The 23,115-nt window shown below is 41.8% G+C and overlaps 1 protein-coding gene across 2 annotated transcripts; it reads left to right on the top strand.

Annotated features, from left to right (window-relative positions):
• The first annotated feature begins 15,516 nt into the window (after positions 1-15,516).
• On the top strand, positions 15,517-22,838 carry ZNF572 (zinc finger protein 572). 2 transcript variants are annotated; one of them, XM_069599900.1, is made up of 3 exons: positions 15,517-15,917; positions 17,861-17,969; positions 18,647-22,838. In XM_069599900.1, exons 2-3 carry the CDS (start codon positions 17,894-17,896, stop codon positions 20,155-20,157), a joined length of 1,587 nt encoding a protein of 528 aa, XP_069456001.1. In that variant the 5' UTR covers positions 15,517-15,917; positions 17,861-17,893; the 3' UTR covers positions 20,158-22,838. The 2 variants fall into 2 exon arrangements, with proteins under 2 accessions (XP_069456001.1, XP_069456002.1); XM_069599901.1 differs by having other exon boundaries at positions 15,525-15,638.
• Positions 22,839-23,115: the final 277 nt, after the last annotated feature.

The following is a 23,115-nucleotide window of genomic DNA, read 5'->3' as shown; positions in this document are numbered from 1 at the left end:
CTGATTAACAGAATACTACGGAAGTCAGACTGTGTCTGGGGCTAGGTCCCAAGGAGCCTTGCCGCCTCTGCTTGTGTCTCTCAGAGTGCTTGCTCATAGAGAAGCCAACTGCTATGTAAGAAGTGCGAGTACCCTGAAGCCACCATGCTGTGAGGAAACCCAAGCTAGTCATGTGGAAGGATCAGGAGGGAAAAGACGTCCTCTGACCACCAGTATCTGAGGCACACCGAGAGCTGCCACACTGAGCCCTGCAGGCCCAGTACTCTTAAAAAGAATGATAAATTTTGTTAGCCACTGTATTGTAGATTTGTTATACATTTTTTAAAGGTTCATTTATTTTTGGCTGTGCTGGGCTTTTGTTGCTGTTGCAGGCCTTCTCTGGTTGTGACGAGGAAGGGCTCCTCCTCTTTGCTTGCACGGCCTTCTCGTTGTAGTGTTTCTCTTGCACAGCACAGGCTCTAGGCTTGCGGGTCTCAGTAGTTGTGGCGCTTAGGCTTAGTTGTCCTGTGGCATGTGGGATCTTCCCAGACCAGTAGTTGAACCCCCATCCCGTGCATTGTCAGGGAGATTCTTCACCACTGAGCCACCAGGGAAGCCTGTTACGCATTTTTATATGACAAGAACAGTAGTTACTTTTGAATGGTAATGGAACCATGATGTATGTAAGTTTCTTGATGTTTCTCTCTCTCTCTCTTTTGCATTAAGCATATGTTAATTTTGTAATTTAAGAAATCACTTACTTCCCCCTAGCACTTTAGGTTAAAGAGTAGCATTACCTAGTGAATGTCCCAAGATGTGGCAGCATCCGCTAGACAGAATGACTTACTCCCTGTGATAGCCATAGCATCTAACACAATGGCTGGATACATTAAGTCCTTCACATTAATTGAATAATTGATGTATGGGAGTACATTGAATAAATTCCTCCAGGATGAAAGACTTGTTTATTCATCCATTTATTTACTTAGAGAGATTTATGTTAGTTTGGCATCATGCTTTTTTTCTTTTTTATAACTAGCTGTATGCTCTCTTTAAAAGACCCCTCCTTTAAAAAAAGGAGCTTAAAGACACCAAAAAGTGAGGCATGCATTTAAGATATGATGGATTCTTTTCTCCACGGTACATCTTTCTCTCCAGGTGACTTTCTCATCTGCTTCCTTCTGTGGCTTCTCCATTCTGTGTGGACATTTTGCCACCATATCTCTCCCTTTGTACCTGTCTAAGAAAAGATAGCACAAAAATAAAAGTGTAAACCAATCTCTCCTGGAATAAAACTGAGATGAAACACCAACAGCTCCACTCAGTCAGTATATAAACAGGCAAATACTTATGATCCAGTAGAATTAATTTCAAGAATACAAGGAAATTGGTTAATGTTAATGTTTTATAGATCAAAGAAGAAAATATGATCTCCTAATTAAAAAAAAAATTTCTCAGTAAACTGTATCTTGAGGAATGCTTCCTTAACATGATAAAAATTAATATTAAATGAACACTTACTGAGATATTGTGTATGCAAGGCACTGCATTAAGTTTTATGGACCATAAAACATTAAATAAGGCAAGTTTCCGCTTTCAGGAATCTAAAGCATGCACTATTGATCACAAAATATTACCAGTTTCCTCTTCTGCAAGTGAACCTTTGATTTCACAACTGAGAATTAATCTAAAAAATGTATTTCAGCTTAAGATATTTGCATAATATTCATTGCATTATAACTTTTTAGTAGCAAAATTTCTTAACCTTAATGGAACAACAGACTGGTTCCAAATAGGAAAAGGAGTAAGTCAAGGCTGTATACTGTTACCCTGCTTATTTAACTTCTATGCAGAGTACATCATGAGAAATGCTGGGCTAGAAGAAGTACAAGCTGGAATCAAGATTGGCAGGAAAAATATCAATAACCTCAGATATGTAGATGATACCACCCTTATGGCTGAAAGCAAAGAACTAAAGAGCCTCTTGATGAAAGTGAAAGAGGAGAGTGAAAAACTCTACATTCAGAAAACTAAGATCATGGCATCTGGTCCCATCACTTCATGAGAAATAGATGGGGAAACAGTGGAAACAGTGTCAAACTTTTATTTTTTGGGGTTCCAAAATCACTGCAGATGGTGATTGCAGCCATGAAATTAAAAGACACTTACTCCTTGGAAGGAAAGTTATGACCAACCTAGATAGCATATTCAAAAGCAGAGACATTACTTTGCTAACAAAGGTCCATCTAGTCAAGGCTATGGTTTTTCCTGTGGTCATGTATGGATGTGAGAGTTGGACTGTGAAGAAAGCTGAGCACCAAAGAATTGATGCTTTTGAACTGTGGTGTTGGAAAAGACTCTTGAGAGTCCCTTGGACTGCAAGGAGATCCAACCAGTCCATTCTAAAGGAGATCAGCCCTGGGTGTTCTTTGGAAGGAATGATTCTAACGCTGAAACTCCAGTACTTTGGCCACCTCATGCGAAGAGTTGACTCATCGGAAAAGACTCTGATGCTGGGAGGGATTGGGGGCGGGAGGAAAAAGGGACGACCGAGGATGAGATGGCTGGATGGCATCACCGACTCGATGGATGTGAGTGTGAGTGAACTCCGGGAGTTGGTGATGGACACGGAGGCCTGGTGTGCAGCGATTTATGGGGTCACAAAGAGTTGGACATGACTGAGAGACTGAACTGAATGTCCAATAATTGGGGGATAGTTATGGAAATTTCTTCATATTAACTCAACGGAATATTACTCATTCATTAATGTTTCATTCAGTACCCACAACGTGCCAAAAACCTAACACATAGACTAATTTAGTTCAGAGATAATGTAGTAATTTTGAACACTGTATATATAGTAATTTTATAAAGTATAAGAGAATTTCTCAACATTTGTATGGGAGAGTTCTTTGTTGGGGGGGTGTGGTTTTGTCCTGTGCATTGCAGCGTGTTTAGCAGCATCCCTGGCCTGTACCAGTGGGCCTGAAGCACACCCTCCTGCCTTGTTGTGAAAACCAACAGAGACACACAGTGCCACATGTCTCCCAAGGAACAAATCTGCCTGTGGTCAAGTATAACACATTCTCAACACAGAACACAATTTTCCCTATACAGGTTTGTCTACAACTATATAAAACCCTGGGCTTCCCTTGTGGCTCAGTGATGAAGAATCCACCTGCCAATGCAGGAGACATGGATTCAATCCCTGGGTTGGGAAGGTCCCCTGGTGAAGAAAATGGCAACCTGCTCCAGTATTCTTGCCTGGGAAATCCCATGGACAGAGGAGCATGGCAGATGACACAGTCCATGGGGTCACAAAAGAGTCAGACACAACTTAGTGACTCAACAACAACAATATATAAAAACCTATATGTTAAAAAAAAACCCTATAAGTAAGCGAATAAAAAATGGAAGAAGCCATGAAGGTTTAATATTTACTATGATTATTGATAGAATTCTGATTGCAATTTCTTTTCTCAGATTTTCTAATTATTTTAGCAGTAAATATAGCCCATTTTTAAGACGAGACTTTTAAACAGATTTAAGAAGAACTTTCAGCTCAGGAGCATCAGCAGTACTCTGGCAGGGCTAGTTCCCCTCGGTGGGCTGATGTGTGGTCCTCATTTACCTTACATGTCCCCTGAGTTTGAGACTTCCACAAAAAGGCCTTGGCTAGCTATAGGTCTCCCTGCATGTGTGTTTCAGGAGCACTGATTTCTGCTTAGAGCAGTTCCCAAATGACTCCCTTTGTCTATGATACCAACTGTGATGGTTAGTTTTACGTGTAACTTGATTGCACTACCGGGTGCCTAGATATTTAGCCAAACTTTATTCTGGGTGTTTCTGTTAGGGTGCTTTGGATAAGTTTAACATTTAAATCAATAGACTGTGTGAAGCAGATTTTTCTCTGTAATATGTGTGGGCCTCATCCAATCAGTTGAAGGCCAGAAGAGAACAACAGGGCTGACCCTCACCTGAGTAGGAGTTCTCTCTTCTGGGACTTGTCTGGTGGTCCAGTGGTTTAGAAGCCAGCTCCCAATGCAGGGAACCGTGGGTTCAGTCCCTGATTGGGGAACTAAGATCCCACACGCCGCTGGACAGCTAAGCCCACACGCCACAACTAGAGAGCCCATGTGTCACAACTCCTGAAGCCCGTGCACTCTAGAGCCTGTGCTGCGCAACGGGAGAGTCTCACACACCACAATGAAGACACAGCACACACACACAAGAAAGAATTCTTCTACCTGACAGCCTTGCCCTAGGACAGTGGTGCTTTTTCCCATCTTGGACCCAAACTGAAACTTGGACCCAAACTTTGCTGTTCCTGCGTTCCAGGACTTTAGACTGAGACTGAAACTAAATCATTGGCTCTATGGGGTCTCCAGCTTGCTGAATCTGTGTGCAGATCTTGGGACTTGTCAGCCTTCAGGACCAACAGGAGACAGATAGGGAGATACATACATACATATATAGCTATTATAATAAAAGGAATGCATGTGTGTGTACATATATATATATGTATGTATGTATATGGTCTTCCCTGGTGTCTCAGTGGTAAAGAATCCACCTGCCAATGCAGGAGACGCAGGTTTGATTCCTGGGTTGGGAAGATCTCCTGGAGAAGGAAATGGCAACCCACTCCAGTATTGTTGCTTGGGAAATCCCATGGACAGAGGAGCTGGTGGGCTGCAGTCCATGGGGTCACAAAGAGTCAGACACGACTTAGCGACTAAACAACAACAACATGCCTATGCGCGTGCGCGTGTGCACACACACACACACACACACATTGTTGGTTTTGTTCCTCTGGAAAACCCTAAGACACTGGCAAAGTTTCACCTCCAGGTCCAAACTGGACCTTTCCAGAGAAGATCTCACAGCCTTGTAAATTCATCAGAATCAAACACGGGCCCCCACTAGTCTGCTTTCCACGTCTAATTCTCAAAGGCTTTGATCTTGGGCTGGCTCCGTACTCAGATGTGAACTCTCTCAAGGGGTGCACCCACACTGAGCCTTTGTGCTCAATGAAAGATGACCTTTCCCTTTGCTTTTCCGTTTACTCTAAAGATAGGCTTGTGGTAAACTGTCTTCATATACTCCAGAAACAACTTCAGCTTGCTTTTGTTTTGATTTCACTTCATCTCCACTTTCAGTGTTGGAAAATGATAGACGTCAGGACTCAGCAAGCGACAGCAGTGCACTCCTATGTGACAGAGAGGACAAACCTTTCCTAGCCCATGGAGTGTTTTTTTTATTTTTATTTTTGAAGAAATGCAGCAGGAATGTGTTCTGACAGATGCCTTTGGTTCCCTTTGCACACACAGCTACAGAGGGTGGGCCCAAAACAGTGAAGGGGTTGTTGCTTTCACTGCACCGGTGATGGAGAGTGAGTTAGGGTGCACCGCTCACTGACACGGCCAGTCACCCCGTCACACTGTGGCCTTAGGATGCCCTGAGCTTTGGAGGGCAGGCAAGCTTGCTTCAAGGTTCCAAATAGCTAAGCGTCCTCAGAGTATGTTACTTTGGGAAACAGGAGGGAGTTGTTACCGAACCAGGCTCCTTTGCCCACCTCACAGCAAGCCAAACCCTGAGGTTTCTAGCTGAAAAAGAATTTATTCACAAGGCAGCCAAGCAAGGAGACAGGAGAACAAGTCACAGATCCACCTCTTGAAAGGTGAGGAGCTTGAGAGTTTTGTGGGCTAAAGAAGCAGGCTGGTCTGTGACATAGGGCGAGTGGGTTGGAGGAAGGGAAAGGGGAGATGATTGGTGTTCTGTGTAGACAAACCTGGTTACAGCTTCCTTTCTGGGATGCATGTTCAAAAATAGAGACACTTAGCATGACCTGAGGGTGGAGTTTTAAGCCCTTTGATGTCAAAAGTTCGCTCATTGGACGACTACACAGGCCCAGTTGTGGGGTTGGTGGTCCCAACGAATCTTAGCTGGCTTGAGCTGGGGCAGAAGGTGACTCCAGTTTCCTGGAAAACAACTTAAGCCTTCTCCTGCCCCTTATTATAGTGAACCATTTGTCAAGAGGCATTGTCTATAAGGGTGGTTAAGAAGTCTGATGGTACACTACCTGGGCTACATGAAGCTTGGAGGGTGTGCAGTTTAAGAAAGGAAAAACAACTAAAGCAGACTTGATTAAGTAAAGACAGGTTATAAGCAGAGGGATTTTAATATGCTGTTCTATTATCTGCTATTCTGTAAGACACATGCAAGGACTTCTATTAAGGCACCAGCTTCTGTTAACCCTATGGGGTATGATTTCAGAGTCTGGACTCGTATGCTAAAATTATGGGCTCAGAGGACAGAAGATACTGTTCTTAGCTGAACCCAGAGAATTCTGACCAGGGTCATGCTGTTGAAACTGATAGGCTGGGTAACAGTGGAAAATAAACTTAACCAAGCCGTGCTTTATTTTCTTCTCTGTCATATCTGGCCAACCTATTTTGTAGGGTATGTGAGAATCAAATGAAATAGTAATGACAATGATAAAAGAAAATACTTACATAGTATTTATTATGTGCTAGACATTGTTTTAAGCACTTTTACATGTATGAACTTAAAATAGTAATAAAAAATGTAAAAATTATAAAAGCATTCAGCAAAGCATTCTATGTTGGTATTAGAAATGTAATTACTAATCACGGTTAGCATGTACTCTAAAAAGTCTTTATTTGGCTGCACCGGGTCTTAGTTTTAACAGGCAGAGTCTTTAGTTGCAGCACATAAGCTCTTAGTTGTGGCATGTGGGATCTAGTTCCCTGACCAGGGATCAAAGTCAGGCCCCTTGCATTGGGAGTGCAGAGTCTTAGCCACTGGACCACCAGCGAAGTCCTTGCCATACACTTTTGTATAAGTAACTATATCCAGAAGCAAGTTCTTGCCATAACAGATATTGCAGTGACCACTGAGATATTGATGGTGACCAGGACACAAATGATCAAGCCAGCCAGATGGGGCAATCTGTGCTCACTCTAGGAAGCCCTATGGTCTTATCCACATGATAGAACCTGCCTTTCCCAGTCGAAGGACATGGACACTGATACTACCCAAGCTGCTTGCTGCCCAGCTCTCAGACTGTACGTTGTCCATGTTGTCCTCTCCTTTTCATCAGCCTCTTACTCTTCGTCCTGCAGAAGCCGTGTTATCTTCTTTTTTCTTCCTTTTCCATTGCGTCTTCCAAGTGCTGATTACCTTTCTCAAGCTTTGGGGTCCAAACTGATTAGACACAGTGGCACAAAACAAGAGAGAACTGGTTCTTTATTACTTGACCCAACCAGGTCTGGTTTTCTCTTTTTTGTGAACTGTGTTGTTCAGAACTGAAAAGGCACTTGCGTTCAAAAAAAAGAGATGAAGATTTATGTCTCCTGCCAAAGAAAACAGATGAGCAGGGCAATGTCCAGGGTACTCTGAACAGGAAGAGGGGTCTGCCTCTCCCTATGATTAAGGCCACCATTCACCCAAGATTCCCAAGACAGTCCAGGTTTCCAGTTATTGTCTCAGAATAATCCTTCATAGAGCTGCTTTCACTTTCTGAAGCATGCAGTTTTGGATGATAAATCATATGGTTACTTTATTTATACTGCTTCCTGAAGCAGTGCAAGACACACAAAGAGTGGAGGCTGGAAGACCAGGGCTCTAGACCCACCTACACCCCTGGGCCTTGGGCCCAGGCAACTTCCCTTACCCTCTCAGAACCTCAGTTTTCCTGTCTGCAAAATAGACATGGATCCTGCTCTGTTCTCTTTGTAAATTTGTAATGAGGAATAAATGACATACTGGTTTAAAAGCACTTGATCAGCTTTGCACTAGCACACAGCTGAAAGTTCTTTTTATGATGACAGTATAGATCAGTTCAGTTCTCAGTCGTGTCCGAATCTTTTGAGACCCCATGGGGTGCAGCACACCAGGCCTCCCTGTCCATCACCAACTCCCAGAGTTTACTCAAACTCATGTCCATTGAGGCACTGATGCTATCCAACCATCTCATCCTCTTTCATTACCTTCTCCTCCCCCCTTCAGTCTTTCCCACCATCAGGATCTTTTCCAATGAGACAGTTCTTCACATCAGGTGGCCAAGGTATTGGAGTTTCAGCTTTAGCATCAGTCCTTCCAATGAATATTCAGGACTGATTTCCTTTAGGATGGACTGGTTGGATCTCCTTGCTGTCCAAGGGACTCTCAAGAGTCTTCTCCAACACCACAGTTCAAAAGCATCACTTCTTCGGCACTCAGCTTTCTTTATAGTCCAACTCTCACATCCATACATGACTGCTGGAAAAACCATAGCTTTGACTAGATGGAAAAAGTAATGTTTCTCCTTTTTGTTGGCAAAGCAAAGTCTCTGCTTTTTAATAAGCTGTCTAGGTTGGTCATAACTTTTTTTCCAAGGAGCAAGTGTCTTAATTTCATGGCGGCAGTCACCATCTGCAGTGATTTTGGAGCCCCCCAAAATAAAGTCAGCCACTGTTTCCCCATCTATTTGCCATGAAGTGATGGGACCAGATGCCATGATCTACGTTTTCTGAATGTAGAGTTTTTCACTCTCCTCTTTCACTTTCATCAAGAGGCTCTTTAGTTCTTTGCTTTCAGCCATAAGGGTGGTATCATCTACATATCTGAGGTTATTGATATTTTTCCTGCCAATCTTGATTCCAGATTGTGCTTCATCCAGCCCAGGATTTCTCATGATGTATTCTGCATATAAGTTAAATAAGCAGGGTGACAATATACAGCCTTGACGTACTCCTTTTCCTATTTGAAACCAATCTGTTGTTCCATGTCCAGTTCTAACTGTTGCTTCCTGATATCCATACAGATTCCTCAAGAGGCAGGTCAGGTAGTCTGGTATTCCCATCTCTTTCAAAATTTTCCACAGTTTGTTGTGATCCACACAAAGGCTTTGGCATTGTCAATAAAGCAGAAATACATGTTTTTCTGGAACTCTCTTGCTTTTTTGATGATCCAGCGGATGTTGGCAATTTGATCTCTGGTTCCTCCGACTTTTCTCAATCCAGCTTGAACATTTGGAAGTTCATGGTTCACGTACTGTTGAAGCCTGGCTTGGAGAATTTTGAGCGCTACTTTGCTAGCGTGTGAGATGAGTGCAATTGTGCAGTAGTTTGAGCATTATTTGGCATTGCCTTTCTTTGGGATTGGAATGAAAACTGACCTTTTCCAATCCTGTGGCCACTGCAGAGCCAGTATCGATCAGGAGCAATTATTTCATCCTATTTTCCAGTACCTCACTAGGAAGTCTCTCCTTTATGCAGGTGAAGAGAATCCATTTTAGAACAAGGGCTGTCTTAGGTAACAAAGGACTTGCTCTGCACACGCACTTAATATTATGCAGATGTCATATGGTAAGGGGCCACACCCTTTGTGGATCTCCCTTCTTTCCTTCCCTCCCCAACCCTGATAAATAATCTCCATTGAATTCATCCCAAAGGAACATGATTGATTTTTCTGGCTACTAATAAACAAAGAATCTGATGGTCCACATCCTTTGTCTGAATCCACATTCTTGACCATTTGGCCTGATGTTTCCTAAAACATTTATTCTTTTGTGGCAAAGAAAAGTCCCAACACTCATTGCCCAAAGTTGGTGATTTGAACACAGGATTTCCTGATAAAATTGCTTTATAGTTCAGAATCATATCTTCATCTTTTTACCCATACCTGCTCCCCACAGAGATGATGAACGAGGAGGTGTGATGTCCTTCAGGGACATGACATGCTTCTCTGGGCAGCTCCACTAGGATTTAGGACCCATGAGGTGCCCCTACTGAGAAAGGAAACCTTTCACCATTCATGGAAAATATCCCCAGGTTTGCTTGCCAGAAACAGGCAGGCACCCAGAACATCAGCTTTAAAAAAAAAAAAAAATCTGTACTTTCTGAACAATTAGTGGCCCAATGCCACTAGAGATGTCATTTTTCACAGTATAAACTGCAAAGGAACACAGGGAAGCAGAATGAAGAGAAGATCAAAGAGCTGTTAAGAGATGCTTCTTCTTTAAATCTTTCCGTACGCAGTTTTATGAAGTTCTTAGGATTTCCTCAGCAAGTAGAGCAATTCAGTGAATGAATTCAAAAGCTTTAAAAAATATCCTCTCAAATTATTTCTTCTTCTCTTTCTTTGGATGTGAAAGGGAAATGAAGAGAAAAGAAAACACATTCATTCCGTTCAGTAAATATTTATTGAGCTGCCAGGTATGTTTCTGATGCTGGGAATACAATAGTAGTTAAATAGACAAAGAACTGCCTCTTGCAGTTGACATTCTAATCATAGAGAAAAATGATAAGCAAAGAAACAAGTACAGAATAGAATGATCATAAGTGACTGGGATGCAATTTTTAGATGGGAGGTTGGGCCAGGAAAGGACAGAGTGGGCAATAGCTCCCTGCTTCTAGTGTGACTCTTTCCAAACTAAAGTTCTTGGCCTTCAGCCAAAGGGCTTCACATTCTTTCTGGAACTTCTGAGGAAGAACTCCTTTGCCTGAGTCCCAGACCAGGCCCTTGATACACTAAAGGACTTTAAAAAATCCTCTCTCAAGACAGGTGCTTAGCAAGGAACACAATTGTTGTCTTGCAGCAAAATCTTATTTTTGAATGTCAAAAGCTAAATATTATCCCAGTCTATCTTTTTAGTCTCTCAATAATAAGTTGTATATCACCCTCAAGCAGAAGAATGGCTCAGGTGAACTGGAATAAAGAAAGGTAAAACGCAATAAGCACACGAATAATTAGAAAGATCTCACACCCTCATGATTACTAAGCTCATACTGAGTGCCAGACACTGTGTCAACATCTGATGGAACAATGTAAGTAAAGCAAGGTGCTTTGCCTCAAAGATAAGTCTAGTAGAGTCATCTGTAAGATGAACAGTTGGGGCCAGATTGGTGTTTCTCAGTGTTATTTGCATTTGAGACAGGACAGTATTTTAGTATGTCAGTTCAGTCGCTCAGTCGTGTCCGACTCTTTGTGACCCCATGGGCTGCAGCATGCCAGGCTTCTCTGTCCACCACCAGCTCCCAGAGCTTGCTAAAATTCATGCCCATCAAGTCGGTGATGCCATCCAACCATCTCATCCTCTATCATCCCCTTCTCCTCCCGCCTTCAATCTTTCCCAGCATCAGGGTCTTTTCAAACAAGTCAGTTCTTCACATCAGGTGACCAAAGTATTGGAGTTTCAGCTTCAGCATCCATCTTTCCAATGAGTATTCAGGACTGATTTCCTTTAGGATGGACTAGTTGGATCTCTTTGCAGTCCAAGGGACTCTCAAGAGTCTTCTCCAACACCACAGTTCAAAAGCATCAATTCTTTGGTGCTCAGCTTTCTTTATAGTCCAACTCTCACATCCATACATGACCGCTGGAAAAAACATAGCTTTGACTAGATGGACCTTTGTTGGCAAAGTAATGTCTCTGCTTTTTAATATGCTGTCTAGGTAATACCAAGCCATCCTGCACTTGGTAGGGAATTTAGCATTCCTGTTCCTTGCTGTCTTCCTTGCCAGGGCCTCCATAACAAAATCTCTCAGGCTGGATGGCTTAAACATCAGAAATGTAATTCTCAGCGTTCTAGAGTCTAGAAGTCCAACACCAAGGTGTCGACGGTTTGATTTATCCCAAGGCCCTTCTTAGCTTACAGACGGTTGTCTTCTTGCTGGGTCCTCCCATGGCCTTTTCTTTGTTGTCCCTTCTTGTAAGGACCCTGGTGTTTGTCCCTTCTTGTAAGGACCCCGGTGTTTGTCCCTTATTGTAAGGACATCAGTCCTATTGAATCAGGATCCCACCTTTATGAGCTCATTTAACCCAAATTACCTACTTAAAAGCTCTGTATTCAAATATAGTCACACTGGGGGGTTGAGATTTCAACATACAAACTTCAAGGGAAGACAATTCAGTTCATAGCCCTTGCCAAACTAACTACCGGTAGCACCAATCAAAGATAACCAAAGATAGTCTGATGTATTCACAATGGATCCTAAGAGGATGGTCTACAATATTGAGTATTTTCATAACTACTTTACTTGATTGTAAATGCCTGTTTACCTACCAGTTTAAGTGATCATCTGATGTCAGGTGAGATGATTCTTTGCAAAAAGTACTTTTTATTTTTTGGCCATGCTGCATGGCTTCTGGGATCTTAGTTCCCCAAGCAGGGATTGAATCCAGGCCCTTGACGATGAAAACACTGAGTCCTAACCACTGGACCACCAGGGAAATCCCCAAAAGTACTTTCTGAACCAACTCCAAGAGAAATCCAGTGCGGTACTTCTTTCATGAGGTAAAGCTGATAATATCACCTCTCTTTCAGAGTTTGCTTATCCTAAATTAGTACACTGTGAAGCACAGGCAGAGAGACTTAAAGAGTTATCTGTATAGTCCTCCCTAGATTGAATAGATTTTTTTGACAAATGAATATCATAAAAGTCAATAGTATCTGTTCTAAGATCTAAAATGAATAGGATTTAATGAGGAATGTAGCAGAGACATTACTTTGCCGACTAAGATCCGTCTAGTCAAGGCTATGGTTTTTCCAGTGGTCATGTATGGATGTGAGAGTTGGACTGTGAAGAAGGCTGAGTGCTGAAGAATTGATGCTTTTGAACTGTGGTGTTGGAGAAGACTCTTGAGAGTCCCTTGGACTGCAAGGAGATAAAACCAATCCATTCTGAAGGAGATCAGCCCTGGGATTTCTTTGGAAGGAATGATGCTAAAGCTGAAGCTCCAGTACTTTGGCCACCTGATGTGAAGAGTTGACTCATTGGAAAAGACTCTGATGCTGGGAGGGATTGGGGGCAGGAGGAGGGAACGACCGAGGATGAGATGGCCGGATGGCATCACTGACTCGATGGACGTGAGTCTGAGTGAACTCTGGGAGTTGGTGATGGACAGGGAGGCCTGGCGTGCTGCGATTCATGGGGTCGCAAAGAGTCGGACACGACCGAGCGACTGAACTGAACTGAACTGAACTAAACTGTGGCAGTTTCACCAAACAGCTGCCTCTGGAGCCACCTGCTGACAGTTTAGAATTCTGAGCATTTAACGTGACCAAGGAGGGAGCATTCCAGGCTAGTATGAGAAAGGGACAATCTAGACTCTGAGCTGTTGATCCCCTTTACTCCCTGTACCAGAATAAAATCCATACAGACATTTCTTTTCCTTCCCAACCCAAACACCCATCCCTCCCACCCATTTTGAAAAAAAGATGTTGCAGTTTGTTTGGCATCTGTTTCAATAAAATGGTCCTCTGCCTTGGAAATTTATGGTTTTTGGTTTCCGATATCTTTGGTGCTCTGTGCCAGCTCATACATATTCCTTAAACTGAGTCTGTATTCCATTAGAACCCACCCTGGAGGTGCTGAGTCATGGGCACTTGGAGCAGGGATTATTTCAGTAGAAATTCTTGGCACATATTCTCAGGCCAAATAATGCAGGGAGAAGTGGGAGGAGAGATGATGGAAAAAAAAAAAAAAAGGAGCCAAAGATCTGCTGAAAGCACCAGAAAGCCCACCACTGAAAATAAGTAATCCTCTGACCTGGGAAGACGCACATCATCACACCCAAGTCACTGTGGCTAAAGTTTGATCTCTTACTTAAGAGTCACAAATCTTGTAGGTGAGGCAAAGAACTTGCTGATTAGGACATCATGCTGCTTTTCATGACATGGCCTTGCCCCATTTGCAAATCAGGGATTCCATCTTTTAAACCACCTTCTGGTTTAAATATCCCTGCAAAGGATAAAACCTGACAATGGACAATTTAGTATGAGCTGCTCTGCTCATGTAATCAGATCAACAAAATACCATATATCCTGGGTGGCTTAAACAACAGAAATTTACTTCTTTATGGTTCTGAAAGTCGAAAGTCTGAGATCAGGGTGCCAATATGTGCCCACACATGGTATGGAGAGAGAGGATGTGTGATGAGGGGAGAGGGGAATATCAATCTTTGGTGCCTTTTCTAATAAAGGCATTAATCCCATCATGAGGGTCCCATTCTCATGACCTCGTCTAGACCCAATTACTTCCCAAAGGCCCCACCTCCTAATACCATCACATTGGGTGTTTAAGTGTTTTAGCATATGAATTGGGGTGAGGGGCACAATTCGCACCATAGCAAGTACCAAGTTTATCTCTCAGACACATGAGTATTCCTGGGCTGTGGAAAAGAGCAGAGAGGAGTTTCTTCCTCTTGGTGGTTGTGGTGGTGGTGGTGGTGGTGGTGTTGATAGTGGCAGAGAATCAGCAGTGGTGGGGCACTTTTCACCATCTGAGGCAACTGGAAGGATGCAGGGAAGAAGGACTGGATTGGTTCCTGTTGTATAACAAGAATTTGGCTGGTCTTTGTCCCTGGGTCCTGGAAGTGAGGGGTTTCCCCGGTGGCTCAGTGGTGAAGAATCCACCTACCAATGAAAGAGACTTGGGAGACATGGGTTCAGTTCCTGGGTTGGGAAGGTACCCTGGAGAAGGAAATGGCGACCCACTTCAGTATCCTTGCCTGGGAAGTCCCATGGAGAGAGGAGCCTGGTGGGCTACCATCCATGGGTTGCAGTCAGACATGACTGAGCACATGCGCACACACAGGCTTGACAGGACTGACTGGAGTTGTTGGAGGACAGTGAGGAGAGTGCAGTGTCCCCTCAAAAGAGTGTTTCTAGAAGAAAACAGTGTCAAAACTCCTGAAAGAGGACTTGGGAACCAAAAAATACTAATGTGCTAAGAACGCAGAGGTCATTGATGATCTTAGTGATTTATTGTTTTCTTTACTACAGGAGAAATGAGTTAAAACATGAGTGGGGAATGATAAAATGGAAACGTCATGCGTTTAAAAATAAGAAAGAAACTGAAGGACTATTTGGGGATGGTGGTTGGGAGAGTTAGGAGTTTAGTTGATAGTGTACGGATCCCATGAAGGTAGGAAGGAAAGTGACCGGCAGTGGAGGGCTCCTTTAAAATGCGAAGGACCAATCCGCTGTTGTAATTGGAGGGAAGGAAGAGATGGTTGCCGTGAAGGCTTAGATTGATGTGGGGGAAATGAAGGGATTGATTTCTAGTTTCTCTGTAATGAAAGAGGAGAGTTTGTTTCACCAAATATTATTCATAACGTTGCCTCTATAAAACATATAAAACATAACAACGTAAACTAGTTGCTTTATATGTGGATGGATGCCTTCGCTCCCTGTTTCACAGATGGCTAAATATACCTCCCAGTTCACAGCGGTGGGAACAGAGTCGGCGCTTAACAAATACTCGCTTTATTTTAATTCCAGTGATGATGAGAAATCTGATGATGCCCCGATGGCAAGGAGAAGTATCAGCTCCAACCGGTCCCCTATTATAAGGTACCTGATAAATGTGAGGGATGCGAATCAAAGTCGGCAAACGTGTCCACAAGGAAGAGGAATACCACCGGCACAGCCCTTCTTGTCCGGGACCCTAAGGGTTAAGATCAACGAGAGCCAGCCATCACTGTTTTCTAGAGAGGCTCCATCAAGCTCACTGTGGGAGAAGGGGGAACTTCCTGTTTCTGACTTCCGGGTTTGAGAGGTTAGGGTCCTAGGTTGGAGGAGTCAGAAGTAGAATGGACTCCTAGTCCCGGGCCTGCTGGGGATGCGGGGCGCCTTGTATGTAGCCCCCAGAACAGTGAGTTCCTTCTTGGGGAGGGGGACGGAGCCGAGGGTTTCGGGTAGGAGGAGCGGAAGCTGCGTCGCCCAGGCTGCAATGTTCATCCTGCAAAGGACTGCCGCTGCTGTGAAGGGCGAAGGCCCAGCATCTCCAGCAGCTCGGGCCACCGCGCCTCCTTCCCCCGCGACGTCCCTGGAAGGACCGTGTCGACTGCAGACGATCTGTTCCCCTGGAACTCACCGCAGTGTACCCGACCTGTGCTCCCAGCCGGCGCTTTTTAAAGCTAAGCTTCAGGCAGTGCGTTTTCTTTGGGAGTCTTTAAGCCGAAGCACTGCCCCGTTCCTAATTACCTTTTTGCTCTAGGCAGTAAAAACAGCCTTTGTGGCTTGACATCTTAGGGACAGCCTTTTAATACCAACTGTGGCCTTAAGTTTGCTACTGTTGTGCTGAGCCAGTGTTCCTGAGGGCTCCTCTGTTACCAAAATTAATAAGTTTCTTAGCAGGGAAAATGGTAGCACGGGTATCTTACGTAGACTAATGCTTTTTTTGTAAGGACTGTGACAGAAGTATGTAACTCAGATGGTAAAACATATTCCATTTGAACAATTTTTTTTTCGTTCAGGTGTATGTTTTTTTCCCTACACAAACATTGGACATGCTTGTAATTTATACAAGTTTCATGTATATTGAAGGTGCTTTAGAGAATGTCAGTTTCTTTTGATATAAGGTCTAGGGATATAAATTGGTTTTCTAAAAATGCAGTCAATATAGAAATTCCCTGGCAGACCAGTGATTAAGGCTTGGCACTCTCATTGCAGGGCCTGGGGTTCAATCCCTATTTGGAGAACTAAGATCCCACAAAGGCTTATGGTGCAGGCAGTAGGGGAGGTGCTGTTGATGGAAGTCAATATATTACAAAATAAAAGTCCTGATCATTTGCTGGTTGGAATTATGCCCAGTTTCTGCTTTCTTCTCTACTTGTTTACTATAATAGACAAGAGTATTAAATTCAGTGTCCAACAAATTTGGGACTGAATCCTGCTCTACCAAGTTCTGGTTGTGTGACCTTGGGAAAGTTTCTTAATGTCTGTTTTGTTCACCTATAACATGCTGGTACCTGTTTATACAAGGCTTTCCTGAGGGCTCAGTGGTAAAGAATCCGCTTGCTAATGGAGGAGATGCAGGTTCTATCCCTGGGTTGGGAAAGATCCCCTATAGAAGGAAATGGCAACCCACTCCAGTATTCTTGCTTGGGAAATCCCATGGGCAGAGGAGCCTGGTGGGCTACAGTCCATGGGGTTGCAAAAGAGTTGGACATGACTTAGGAGCTAAATAACAACAGCAATATTTTTATACACCTCAGGGAGCTCTTGTAAGAATTACATGAGAAATGTTATGTGTAAGGTATCTGGTTCACTGCATGACACATAATAGTAATAGATTGAAAAGTATGTCTTTTATTTTCTATGTGTGTGCCTTCTTTTAAGCTCCCATTTTTCTTGAATTGTGCTATTTTTTTATATCCTGAAGTGGATGCCAAGTGCATATATAATTGCCTTCCAGTCCCTCAAGCAGGTCAGGGGTTGTAATTGGGTCCAGAAGATAAAGCTTAGGCTGAAAGGGATATTGTGATTATGATAGAGAGTAAGAGACAAGGAAGAGGTCCCTTGTTAGCCTCCCTTTTATATTTAGAGATTATTGGCTGTAATTATTTTAGCTCTACTTTGTCTGAATTTATTGTTACTAGTCAAGTAAATCCTAACTTTTGTTTTAAATTAACTTCAAAGGTTTCATCCTTCTGACAAGGACCCACTTATTCTTTGTAAACTAAACAGTTTCTCTTAAGCTGCTTCTTATACCTGCATATTGATTCCTGAAGTCTTACTATTGATGCCTTTTCCAAAAAACTACTTCAGTTTTTCAACCAAAAGTGTTTCTGAGTTCCAAGTGGACAGTATTAATATTTATTCTATTTTTAAACCTTGATCCTCTGACTTTATTGCAAAGGTTTAATTTTTAAATTATTTCCCTGGGAAAGGTAAATTGAGTTAATGCTTAATCCTAAATAACTTGAATCTGAGGTTAGATTTTCTGAAAGGATTTCAAAAGCCCATGTTTCTTGTGTTCAGTATGGTCCGCAGAACATTAAGTGCTTAACAGTTGTTGTGTTGCAGTGGTTGGAAGGAAGAAAGGAGAAATGTTAACAAATGCCTTTAAACATAACTTGCTTCCTTCTACAGGATTTCTGATCCCTAATCTGACTGATCATTGTGATGGAACAAGAGCAAAAACTATTGGTCTCAGATTCTAATGGCTTCACAAAGGAGAGTTTGAAAAGCACTATTACAGGTGAGAGATCAAGAAGATCTGAATCCTTTAGGAATTTAAGACATGCTGTAGAATGTATAGAAAAATCAGGGCATTAGAATGAGACAGACTTTAATTTGATTTCCCTGGTCTGTCACAAGCTATTAGAACTCTTTTAGCTTCAGTTTTCTCATCTTTAAGAAAAGTGAATGATAATATCTGTCTCACATATTTTTTAAGATACTGATACACCATATGCAAAACTACCATTCTTAATAAGTAGTGGGTATTGTTGCTATTTCTTTGTTTGCCCAGATTTTAACTAATATTTTTGTCCAGCTTTTACCTCAGATAGTGTTCTTTCTCTCTTACCTTTTAAAGTCTTCTAGAATAAAATTCAGTGAACTTATTTTTATTAATAATTTGATATCTGCCATGGCAATTGATGAGAACTGACCAGACACTTCATTACTGTTGTTATAAATACAAAAAACTCACCTGCTTCTGATGAACACATTGAGTAAAAGAAGTAAAACTAGCTGTAAATACTTTTTTTCCCCCCAACTAATAATTGTTTAATATTCTTCTGGAAACACTTTTAAAATCTAAAACATTTTACTAGGTTTGAGTTTGTTATTCCCTCTCTTCCACTGTAATTCAGAATTTCTTGCCCCTGGCAGAGACTAGGGAATGTTTAGAGTATTTGTTTATTCCTGCAGGAGATGAAAGTAAGAATAATTTGAAAACTGTTCAGTGCAGTAACTCCAAGGCAGATAAAGAGAGAGCCTCAAAATGGTCTAGAAGTGATGGCCCAGAAAACTGTAAGGATGAAGACACAAAAGAAATACTGTTGACAGGGTCCCAAGGAGGTAAAACTGAATGTGATGATTCCTCTGAGAATGATAGCAACTTGGAGAATCAGGGAAATTGTACAGAAAAAGAGGAGGAACAACCCAGTCACTGGGGATGGAGTCCAGGAGAACATACTGGGCCGACTGGCCAACAGAACCCATCCTTTGGGGACAAACCCTACAAATGTTCTGAATGTTGGAAAAGCTTCAGTAATAGTTCTCATCTTCGAACTCACCAGAGGACCCACTCAGGAGAAAAACCTTACAGATGTTCTGAGTGTGAGAAGTGCTTCAGTAACAGCTCTCACTTGATTCAGCACCTGAGAATACACACAGGCGAGAAGCCCTACCAATGTGGTGAATGTGGGAAAAGCTTCAGCAACACTTCCCATCTTATTATCCATGAAAGAACTCACACGGGAGAGAAACCCTATAAATGTCCCGAGTGTGTGAAGAGCTTCAGCAGCAGCTCTCACCTTATTCAGCATCACCGATCACATACAGGTGAAAAACCATATGAATGTCCGGTTTGTGGGAAATGCTTCAGCCATAGTTATGTGCTTGTAGAACATCAGAGGACCCACACTGGAGAAAAACCTTATAAGTGCCCCAACTGTGGGAAGAGTTTTAGTCAGAGCTCTAGTCTGATTCGTCACCAGCGGACACACACTGGTGAGAAGCCCTATAAATGTCCTGAATGTGGAAAAAGCTTTGGTTGTAATTCTACTCTAATCAAGCATCAGAGAATACATACAGGAGAAAAACCCTATCAGTGTATAGAATGTGGGAAGAATTTCAGTCGAAGTTCAAACCTGGTTACACATCAGAAAATGCACACAGATGACAAAACCTATCAAAGTTCTGAATATGAAGAAAGTTTGAGTCAGAACTATAGCCTAATAGAAGAATGCAGAATCCAGCCAGGAGAGAAGCCATATAAATGTTGTGAATGTGGAAAGAGTTTTGGCCTCAGCTCTCATCTCATAAGACATCAGAGAACACATACAGGAGAAAAACCTTACAGATGTTCTGAGTGTTGGAAAACTTTTAGTCAGAGTTCCACCCTGGTGATTCACCAAAGGACACACACGGGAGAGAAACCTTATAAATGTCCTGACTGTGGTGAGTGCTTCAGTCAGAGCTTTAACCTTATCAGGCACCGGAGGACCCACATGGGAGAAAAACCTTACAAATGTACTGACTGTGAGAAATGCTTCAGCCGAAGTGCCTACCTCAGTCAGCATCGGAAAATGCATGTAGGAAAATCTTTTGAGTCTCCTGAAATGGAAGATTTTCCTCATGAATGGACTTGGAAAAACTATTCTGGGGAAATAGCACTCATCCCTTCATTTACGATCCCAAGTTCATCTCCCTCCTGAGTCCTAAATCTGTTTCTTTTTCTTTTCTTATCAAAAATTACAATTAAGATGTTCTCAGATCACACTGTTGCAAAATTTATTTGGTTTGTTTGCCAAAACATGTGGGAAAAATCAACTTCCCAGCTTAAAGTTTGGGAAGACCCAGATTATCAGGTCACCAGATTTGCCCAGAGAGAGATACTGCCAGTGATGGAGAGAAATAAGAATACTTTTTATTTAAGGTAAGACAGTAACAGTTTCAAAGGAAAACATGGAGAGAAATCCTGGGAGACTAAAGATGAGATTGTCATTGAATCTTATTTCCTGTTGCCTGACTGTGTGACAGATCATTGCTGTCCTACGGGTTTGCCCAGAGTGAGATTTTTTTTTGAACAGATAATGTGATTTCCTGGCTGTTTTGTTGAGTCTTAAGACTAATTTTTTTCAAATATATTATTTGCTGAAAATTAACTTTTAGAACTGCATTGTTTGGTGCAACAGCCAATAGCCACATGTGGATAGTTAAGTTTAAATTGATTACGATGAAATTTAAAATTGAGTTCTTTAGTCACGTAAACCCCTTGCTGAATGCTCAGTAGCCACTGGGGGCTGCTGTTTTAAATATCACAAAAAGTCCTTTCGAGATCATCATTCCTGACAGTTCTTACAAGACTGTAGGAAATGTGCTCTGGAGATTCTGTTCTCCAAGAGGAATTCCAATATAGTCTAGGAGTAGATAGAGTTTGGAAGGCACTAGGTCTAAAGGTTCACTATTTTGATGATTGTATGTTTTAGATTCAACCATCTCAGTTATCTAGAGATATGATCCCATTGTCTTGGCCAAAGTCAGATTAAGAGGTAGGATTTATAATTATGTTTTGAATTTTTCTGTCAAGTGGTCCTTTTACCTCAGTTTTCCTATTATATAATTCTTCATCAGATCAAAGACACTGGGTTCTTTTTCTATTAATTAACTCACTGAGTCTGAGCCAGTGTCCAGGGACAGTTTGCCACTGGAGCCCCAGATTCCTAAGTTCCAGACTCGGCAGTTTTCTTTTGCCTCTTGACATTCATGGTATGTGGATCTGGTAACCAAGACACTATTCTCCCTGTTCATTTGTCCAGTGGGAATGGTGTGTTGTAAAGGATTAAGATATTTCCTCTGTCCCCACTTCCATTTTTTCCTGCTACTGTAAAAAGGTAGATGTGTAGGAAGGTCAGGACTTGCCCAGGATTTCATCTTTTTTTTTTTTTTTTTTTTGTGAGTCAAAAATATATTTTTTGAAGAATAAGTAGAGAGGTATATTAGGAATGTGGAGCCAGAAGGGGCCAATCACAGTGGGGGCAGAGGGCTCTCTGTGGCTGGTGGGTAGCTGAAGCCCATGGGGATTTTCTTTTGTGACTGTGATGCGCCTGGTACTGGCAAGGCAGTTGTATCTGTTTATATTGTTTGGGGATTTAAAAATGAATCAAAGCTGATAGTTAATGGTATTCAAGAAGTCTTTGGGGGTGATTTTCTGCTTTCAGAAAGGGAGAAAACCTTCTGGGCATCTTTGGCTTTAGTGTGACTCTTAGTCAAGCATCCTGTTACCTTTATATGTTAGGCAGTGTTACCCCAATTGTCTTAAACTGTGGTATCTGAGGATAAGTGTTTACAGTATTCTTTTTCTTTCTGAATTTATTTTTTAAATGAAGGATAATTGCTTTACAGAATTTTGTTATTTTCTGTCAAACCTCAACATGAATCAGCCATAGGTATACATACAGTATTCTTTATCGCAGTCAACTGAGAGTTTGATGTTTGATGAGAGTCTGATTAATGATCAGTTGCAAAGAAGTAGCTGTTGGGGTGGTTCACAATCATGGAGCCCATTATGTGTGGCAAGTAACCACTGAACTTGGTTCGTCATCTGTAAAATAGAATGTCTACATTGCACGGTTTTGGTAAGGGTTAAATGAATGTTTGCAAAGCAGCTAGCACAGTGCTTAAAATATGGGTCTAAATAAATGGTAGTTAGTTATTATTAATTGAAACAAATTGAAAAATATCCTCCATAGATTTTCAGAAACAACAGTACAGTCCCAAACTTTCCTACTTGTGGATTCTTTATGGTCAGCCTCAGGAACCCCAAGGAATAAAGTATTATAAAAGCACAAGTCTAATGTGTTTTAAGTCTGCAGACTGTCAAAAGCACTTTGATTTGATTTGGCTTATTGAATTTTGTTGTTGTTCATGAAACAAAGGACTCAGTTTAAGTCAAGAAAGAACAAAAGAGCAAGTTCAGTTTTAGTTAATTTGTATCTGAAGATTAACAACTGTGTGACCTGTGTCCTATTACTGTCCCACACTGTTTTACGACTGCCCACAATTATACAAAACCTGCTTCACAAACCCTGATACCCGTAGAAGCATATATGTTCACATTTCAGATGGATTTGGATGGGCTTCATTAGTAAAGTAATTTGGCAAGACTCTCTTTGAGTTGAAAATTCAGAAAACCGAAGAGATATTTGTCACTTAAAAAAGGCGAATTTAATGTAGTCAGATGTAATCCTATTTGATGCCTTTGCCTCACTTTAATGAGTCAGCAAATAGGTTCTTTGTTTAGCTCCCCCAAAAGTAAATGTTCTCTGTATTCTCTGTTTTTCTTGCCGGCACAAAGGATTCAGCACCTGAATAAATAAAGCATTCTTATTAACAAGTGATGTGTTTCATAGTTTCTTTTTAATTAAAGTGAAGACTCCTTCCTGTATTCATTTTTTCCTACTCAAAGTAGGGGCTTAGATATTTTAGCCCTACAGTGGAATGGGGAAGTTCATATATTCACAGATATCTTATATTCACAGATGTAGCAAGGAACTCACTCCCCAGTTGCTTTATAGCCTACCAGAAGTATGCAAGTGTAAATCTCTGTTATAGTACCTGAGATAAAAGTTTGCTTTCATTGTTCTAAGCCAGTCAAGTTTAATCTACCAGAT

This window comes from Ovis canadensis, chromosome 9 (assembly GCF_042477335.2).
Source record: "Ovis canadensis isolate MfBH-ARS-UI-01 breed Bighorn chromosome 9, ARS-UI_OviCan_v2, whole genome shotgun sequence".
Classification (NCBI taxonomy): domain Eukaryota; kingdom Metazoa; phylum Chordata; class Mammalia; order Artiodactyla; family Bovidae; genus Ovis; species Ovis canadensis.
Note: the sequence above shows the minus strand (reverse complement) of the source record. Positions and strands in the feature narration are given on the sequence as shown.

Excerpts from the sequence above, each read along its gene's own strand:
- ZNF572 (XM_069599900.1), top strand. The coding sequence starts at position 17,894 with ATGGAACAAGAGCAAAAACTATTGGTCTCAGATTCTAATGGCTTCACA. Across the intron at positions 17,970-18,646 it reads TTTGAAAAGCACTATTACAG|GAGATGAAAGTAAGAATAAT; the intron begins GTGAGAGATCAA and ends TTATTCCTGCAG.